At 59.9% G+C, this 7,500-nt stretch overlaps 1 protein-coding gene across 9 annotated transcripts in view; it reads left to right on the forward strand.

The window, feature by feature from the left end:
* RAB11FIP3 (RAB11 family interacting protein 3) overlaps positions 1–6,534 on the forward strand; it is an 80,922-nt gene extending 74,388 nt beyond the window's left edge. For all 9 annotated transcript variants that reach the window (XM_082361543.1, XM_082361536.1, XM_082361537.1 and 6 more), the window contains 6 exons: positions 1,425–1,565; positions 3,745–3,826; positions 4,394–4,531; positions 4,625–4,780; positions 4,867–5,007; positions 5,082–6,534. In XM_082361543.1, the coding sequence (XP_082217669.1) occupies positions 1,425–1,565; positions 3,745–3,826; positions 4,394–4,531; positions 4,625–4,780; positions 4,867–5,007; positions 5,082–5,195 (772 nt within the window). In that variant the 3' untranslated portion in view covers positions 5,196–6,534. The remainder of the gene's footprint in view (positions 1–1,424; positions 1,566–3,744; positions 3,827–4,393; positions 4,532–4,624; positions 4,781–4,866; positions 5,008–5,081) is intronic.
* The last annotated feature ends 966 nt before the right edge of the window (positions 6,535–7,500 follow it).

Here is a 7,500-nt window from a genome sequence, read left to right on the forward strand (position 1 = left end):
TGCTTTCTCCACATCTGGTTTCTTATTCTCCAGATCCCGCATTTCTTCTTTGCTTACTCGCTTTCTGAGCAGATGCCCTGCTCGCAGCATAGGAGCCAGGCTTCCTAAGGCCTCACATGTCTGAAAACGGGGTTGTGTCGTGTCCCCCCGCCACCCCCACCATCGACAGTGTGGCTGAGTCTGGGATGCCGCTGGGAGCTGGGTCCCTGGGAGCTGGCTCCGCTGCCGTCTGTCCCGTCTGTGACCAGGGCCCTGGCACCGCTAGGCTCACTGCTCTGTGAGGTCCTGTTCTCTCCCGACGCTGTGAGGGTCTCTTGTTTCCTGTGCTGAGGGCACGTGGTTTCCAGCCTTTAAATCTGGAAAACGTGTCTCTCAGAGTTTCTTCCATTTTCTTGTCTGTCTGAACTTCTGTTAATCAGATATCAGACCTTATGGACCTTCCTTCTCATTTTCTTTACTTCCTTATTCTCTACCTTTCTCATTTTTCTTTTTTTCTGTGTAATAATCTTTGGTTTTCTCCTTCAGTTATTCTGTTGAATTTAAAATTTTGTCGTGTCGTAGTTTTAATTGCTAAGAGTTACTTCTGTTACCCATTCCTTCTGCGACAGCTGCTCCTGTTTCGTGGACGTGGTGTCTCAGGCCTCTGAGGGTGATAGTTACAGGGCTTCTGTGGTATTTCCCGCGTGATGTGTGTCTCCTTCAGGTCGTTTTTTCTGTTTGCTTTGACCACTTTGTATTAAGAGCTTTCCTGTGATGTCTGGTGGTCTTTGGCTGTCTGTTCACTCTTGGGTGTGAAGTACCAAAAAGCAGATGAGAAGCCGTGTGTGGACGGGCAGCTTGGGGGCATGGGCTTCGGCCATCCACAGGCAGGGCCTGGAGCCCTTCTCTGTGGTTTGGTCCGTTCCTGTCTCCTGCACGTGGGAGTGGTGGTCTGGGAAGAAGCCAGGGTCAGGGTCCCCATGTGTATCTTCCTTCTGTCCCCATGTTCTTGCTATACCTGCCTTCGAGTCTGCCACGGCTGACCTGGGTGGGGTGGGTCTGTACACCATGTCTCCAGCCTGGAGTATCAGTGCGAGGTGCCCTGGGGCCAGGCACCTTGTGGGCTTGTGCCCGGGAGGGTCTCCTGCCCACACCCAGCGAGCAGGAGGCAACTGTGGGTGCAGGCCAGGATGGGGGTAAGTTCCCCTGGGAATGATGTCCTTGCTGTCAGGACTGTGCCGTGGTCTGAAGGCCAGGCACCCTCAGTGTGAGGTGAAGGCTGTTTGGGGGATACATGTCCTGCTTCAGAACTGCCCTTGACTAGAGCTGTGGGCCATTGGGGGATGTCTCAGTGCCTTCCTGTCCCCCCTCTGGGCAGGGCCGCTCTCTCCAGCTCCAGGCGCAGCATCTCAGGACGGTTTCTCCCCTCCCCCTCTGCCTTGCAGAGCCAATGCCCTGGAGGAGCAGCTCAAGGAGCAGGAGCTGAGAGCCTGCGAGATGGTCCTGGAGGAGACACGCAAGCAGAAGGAGCTCCTGTGCAAGATGGAGCGAGAGAAGAGCATCGAGATCGAGAACCTGCAGGCCAGGTGGGGGAGAGGGGGGACGGGGGACCCGTGGGCCAGGTTGGGGAGAGGGGAATAGGGGACCCGCGGGCCAGGTGGAGGAGAGGGGGACCAGGGACCCGCAGACCAGGTTGGGGAGAAGGGGACGGGGGACCCGCAGGTCAGGTGGGGGAGAGGGCTGATGAGAAATGCAGCTGGGCTCTCACCACAACAGCTGGCCACCCCAGGAGGGCACGATACCTAGGAACAAATTTGATTTTACAAACAGTGGAAAAACCTTCGTGTAGAAAACTAAAAAATTCTACTGAAGGCCACAAAGTATTTGAAGGCAAAGACTGACACTACCTGGATGTCACTTTCTCTAATCTTTCTCCAGTGGATGCTGCACCATTCAAAATCAAAGTCAAAATCTTTTTTTAAGGCAACTTGAGAAAATTACCCCTATGCTTCCCTGAAGGCATAAGCCTTAGATGAGTCAGGAAAAGGGGAACATACTCTGTGCAGACACCCCACAAAGGCACAGGAGTGGACCAGGAACTCAGGCTGGGGGCGTTCACTCACGGTGACACGTGGATCTCAAACGTTGTTTGTCAAAGAAAACCAGCAGAGAACCTAAATGTCCACAAGTCAACAGTCACCTGGAGGTTCCTGCTCGTCCTCCCCCTGCAGAGCTCGTTCCTGGGTGGGTAGTGACGGGGAGGCGGGTATTTCACAGTCTTTAACTGAACAGGCACCACTCTCAGCCTTCAACGTGCAGCCGTTTTACACTCGTGAACGACAACTCCAGGCTCTTTAGCATGTGTTTATCTCCAGCTCTTAAAGCTGGAAAATAAATTTTGACACATTTTCAACAGTGGGAGGTGGCAGGAGGGGCTGCACACAGAGCTGTGCTGGGGTCTCCCTGGACGGGAGGCCTCCCCGGGGGCAGGCCTGCGGTGTCACCTCCCGGGAAAGCCTTCTTCCTGGGCCTCGGCACAGTGCCGTCCAGTGGACCCGCGGGCCACAGCCTCTCCGTGGGGCCCTGTCCACCGGGCTGTGGGTGCCTAGGGGCGGGCCGTCCTGCCTCCCGTGTCTGCCAGCACCAGAGCCTGCACGGCAGGGGGCATCCTGCTGGCCAAGTGGGACATCCTGCTGGCTGAGTGGGACAGCATATGCAGGGGCCCGAGGTGGACAGGGCCTCATGAGGCCCTCACAGAGCGAGATGGGACTCGGGGTCACCACTGCCTGCTCTTTGCACCTCAGTTAGCAGCTCCATGTGCCTGGACCCTGATGGCCTCCCTCAGCTCCCTGGGGTTCTTGGCGGGGTGAGGACAGCGGGGCCATGGAAGGAACTGGGGCTTCTTGGAGAAGGGCTGGGTCTGTGGCTGGCACAGAGGAAAACTGGCAGAGCCTGGAGTGCCAGGAAGCGGGGAGGCGCTTGAACAGAAGCACACACAGACGACGGTGTGTCATGGCTCCCAGTGGGCATAGCTGGGGCACGGCAGGAACCGCCATCCAGAGTGTAACCCAACGTGGACTCCTGCAGAGGAGACCAAATAACACACAGACATGCCCGCTCGGGGGTCCCTGGAGCGTGGACTGGACCCCGTGACTGGCCTCCAGACGACAGAGAAGGGACAGGAGAAGGAGAACTCGACAGAGGAGACACCTGGCAGACACACCCCAACCAGGCAATCCAGGTCAACATCACCCGTGATGCAAAGGGTACCTCTCCTCTGTGGGATTCTCCCCAAACCCACAACCTTTCCAGTCATGAGAAGACACCAGACAAGCCCAATCTGAGGGACATTTTACCAAATACATGACCAGACCTGCTCAGAACTGTCAAGGTCATGAAGAGCCAGGGAAGTCCAGAGGCTGCTGCAGACCAGAGGGGACAGAGGAGCCATGACGGCTAATGCGGTGCGGGGACCCCAGACGGGAAGGGGCGCTGGTGGGAAAGCTGTGTTGAGTCCATGGGTTGGTCATTCGCGTTTCCAGTGTGGGTGTGATGAACGCCACGATGCTGAGCAGGTGCCTGGAGAAGCCGAAAGGGGCTCAGGGTCCGTGGGACTCGCTCTGTGTCTGCAGCTTCTCTGTAAACCGGAGGTGTGTGGAGACACCATCCTGGCTTACGAGAAGCTTTGGCCCAGGACCCTCGTGTGGGTGCGTGTGGCGGTCGGGGGACAGCTCCGCGGGTCCCAGCCTTGTTCTTGTGCCCCAGGCTGCAGCAGCTGGACGAGGAGAACAGTGAGCTGAGGTCCTGCACGCCCTGCCTGAAGGCCAGCATCGAGCGCCTGGAGGAGGTGAGCTGCCGGCAGCCTCCGCCCCGGGCGCCTGTGGGCCATCGGGACCTGAGACAGGTTCTCCAAAGCAGGGCAGCCGCACTGTTGGCCGATGGGCCTGCGGGGGTGTGGCCGGCCAAGGGGTGCGCCTGCAGGCCAGGGAGCTGTGCTGCTCGAGAGTAGGCTGGTGACACCGGGCCCTGCGGCCCCGGGGGTGAGGGAGCCAGGACACGCTGGGCCTGGCCGTCCCTTTGCTGGAAGATGCGCGACCCTGCCCGGCTTCCCGGCATCCTTGGGCCTGGAGAGTCACGCATAGATTAACCCCTGGTTTGAATCTAGGATGATGTCCTTGAGGGGCTGACTTCAGCTTGACCCCCTGTGCCCCGTGGTCCCCTCCCCACCCAGGGACCCCTGGGCAACTCTGCACCCTGAGGACATCTGAGAGCACTTGGGCTCTGGCCTCCTCCCAGAAACCATCCCAGGCGCCTCGCAGGCCCACCTGCCACGTGTCGGGTGCAGACAGCTGAGGAGAGCTGCATGGACGGGCGGCAGACGGGCATGTCTCCGGCAACTGTTTCGTTCTCGCAGGAGAAGCAGAAGCTGCTGGATGAGATTGAGGAGCTGTCGCTGCGGCTCAGTGAGGAACAGGAGAACAGGAGGAAGCTGGGGGACAGGCTGAGCCACGAGAGGCACCAGTTCCAGAGGGACAAGGAGGCGACCCAGGAGGTGAGCACAGAGCCCCGAGGTCCCCCCCCCCATTGGCATTCAGACCGCCCCAGAGGTCCTGAAGCCAAGCTGAGACAACCCCCGCTGCTGCAGCTGATCGAGGACCTGCGCAAGCAGCTGGAGCATCTGCAGCTCTTCAAGCTGGAGGCTGAGCAGAGGAGGGGCCGCAGCAGCAGCGCAGGCCTGCAGGAGTACAACAGCCGCACGCGGGAGAGTGAGCTGGAGCAGGAGGTCCGGAGGCTGAAGCAGGTATGGGCTGGGCTCACGCTTCCGGGGGCCGGTGCCGGAGCTGGTGGTCCTGCCTCGGCCCAGGAGTGACGCCCCGTGTCCCCCAGGACAACCGCAGCCTGAAGGAGCAGAATGACGAGCTCAACGGGCAGATCATCAACCTGAGCATCCAGGGCGCCAAGAACCTCTTCTCCACGGCCTTCTCCGAGTCTCTGGCCGCAGAGATCAGCTCCGTCTCCCGCGATGAGGTAACACCCCACCCCATCCCCTGCGGGCGTCCGCAGTCTGGGCACCTGGCACCGACCCCTGGCTCCTCCCACAGCTCATGGACGCCATCCAGAAGCAGGAGGAGATCAACTTCCGCCTGCAGGACTACATCGACAGGATCATCGTGGCCATCATGGAGACCAACCCGTCCATCCTGGAGGTCAAGTAGTGCCACTTGGCGGGGCTCCAGCACAGCACGCACGCGGCCGAGACCGAGGTCCCTCGCCCACCGTGGAGCACACAGCTGGGCAGGGCAGGGTGCGGGAGGAGGGATGCTGGGGCCGGAGCCCGTGGTGGCTCTGGCCTCTCGCTACGCCCTCCTTTCTGCAGAGAATGAGAGACAGTCTCTCAGGCTGGGGTGAACCCCTCTGTGACCTCTCCCACGCTTCCTGCCTTGTCAGGGAAGAAAGGAATGAAATGGGTCCCCGCCAGGCACCCTGACCTGGTGCCGTCCAAGTCTCAGCCGCTCCTGGATGGCATAGAAGCCCCAGGACCCTGGCGCCAGACATGGTGGGGCAGGGGGAGGACAAGCAGGAGAGGCCAGTGTGTGTCAGGGTCTGGCCAGGAGCTGCAGGGCCCCCCCCCCAGCTTTCCTGGAGCTGCTCAGGCTGGCACCCAACCAGAAGGGGCCCCTTGGTCCAGATTCAGGCCCAGGGGCCTCTAGGCCATGGGCCTGTGCTCACGGCCAGCCCCTCGCTGCAGTAACCCTGGGCGCTGACCCTCCTGTGACTTGAGAGTCATGGCGTAGAATGTGCTGTCTGCATCGGGTGGGTGTTGCTGTTCCCCTCTGACTCTGGGGGTTCAGGCAGGGCTGTGGCTCCCAGGGGTGTGTCCTCTCCTCCCTGTGCGGATCTCCGCTGGCCCGAGGAAACCAAATGTCTGGAATCAGTTTCCTCTGGGAGTTTGAGGTCTTTAGGAGTCGTCCTGTCTCCACAAGGTGCACTTTGCAGCAGGCTGGGGCGGGCAGGCTCTCACAAGTACACAGTTCAAGGCCTTCCTGGTGGCTCGGGGCTCCTTCAAGGAAGCCCCTGCCCGGCACCTGCACTGCCAGGAGCAGCAGCATCACCCACAGGGGCTGCTGGGCCTGCCCCCCCGAGCCTGAGCGCCAGCCAGGAGCCTCCGGGTGCTCCCAGGTGGGCCAAGACCCTGCACACAGGCGGGCCACTGCTGTGTGCGAGCGCATACGTGAGGGTGTGTGTGTGCGTGCGTGCGTGAGCGAGCGTGTGTGTGGCTCTGTGTCCCTCCACCCTCCACATGGCCCACCTTCTACACTAAGATTTAAGATGTTGCCTCGTATTGTATATTTTGGGGAAAGCTTTGGGTGTAAATCAATGTAAACTTGGAGGAGAGATTTTTCTATCGTGTAGAGTAGGTATTTTTTATAGATTGAAGGTTGATCAATTTTTTAATACTTCTAAGAGAGAAAACTATCTGTGTATACACATGAAATATATATATGTACGATAATAAACACTGGAACTCTGCTCCCCGCCCTGCTGTGCCCCGCACACAGACTGGGTCTGTTTCTGTGAACACAAGCTGCTCTGAGACCTTCACGCAGACGCTGGGCACTGGCTGGCACGCTGACCCTGTTTTCACCCCTCGAGAAAGATCTCCAGGCCAAGCTACAGTGGCCTGGATGACGTAGGAGCATGAGGCCAGGGGACCCAGCACCGATGAAAGTTGGTGCTGCATCTGAGGGGGCTGAGGGGCGGGCCAGGAGCTCCCCATGGCGTCGTCTGGGCTTGGACAGCAGGAGGCCTTCTGGTCCAGCCAACCCCTCCCAGAGGCGGCAGGATTCCCCCTCCCGGCTGGGCCCACAGGGGAGTCCAACTGAGGATGCTCCTGGGGCGGGGCGACGTGGTGGGGACCCAGGGCCACATGTTCATGGTAGGACACAGCCCCCAAGTGCAACCTGGCTGCTGACATGGTGCTGAGGGCCAGCCAGGCAGAAGTGGGTAGGGGCAGACAGAGAGTACCCAAAGGAAGACACAGGAAAGGCAAAGGCACCATGGGATTGGGCAGGAAAGGCTTGGCAGGGAAGCCAGGGAAAGAGAGCTCAGGTGCGCCACTGCAGTCATGGGGGTGCCACCAAGGAGCTTCTAAGGGTGAGGGACCAAATCTCACTTGAAGGGGGGCTGTTAGCTAGAAGTCCCCCAAACTTGATTCCCTGGCCCAGGCATCTCCCACCCCCTTGCACTGAGCTACCTACGTACCAGACACAGATGGAGAAACTGAGGCCCCACCCGACCACCCAGTGGGGCAGAGAAGGGCTTGAGCCCAGGTCTGCTGCCCACTCAGCCCCCAGGTGATGAAAGGTTGGCCTGGCCTGCAGCAAGCAGGGCCCCCAGGCCTTGTCCTCAGCTGGGGGTGTGGCATTAAGACTCTGAGGGTCGCCAGGAGCCCTGGGTGCTGTGTGAGTAGCACCGAAGGGGCAATTGGAGGGTGTGGACGTGTCGCAGGAGTTCCTGCCT

This window comes from Balaenoptera borealis (assembly GCF_965194805.1).
Source record: "Balaenoptera borealis genome assembly, chromosome: 16".
NCBI classification, from domain to species: domain Eukaryota; kingdom Metazoa; phylum Chordata; class Mammalia; order Artiodactyla; family Balaenopteridae; genus Balaenoptera; species Balaenoptera borealis.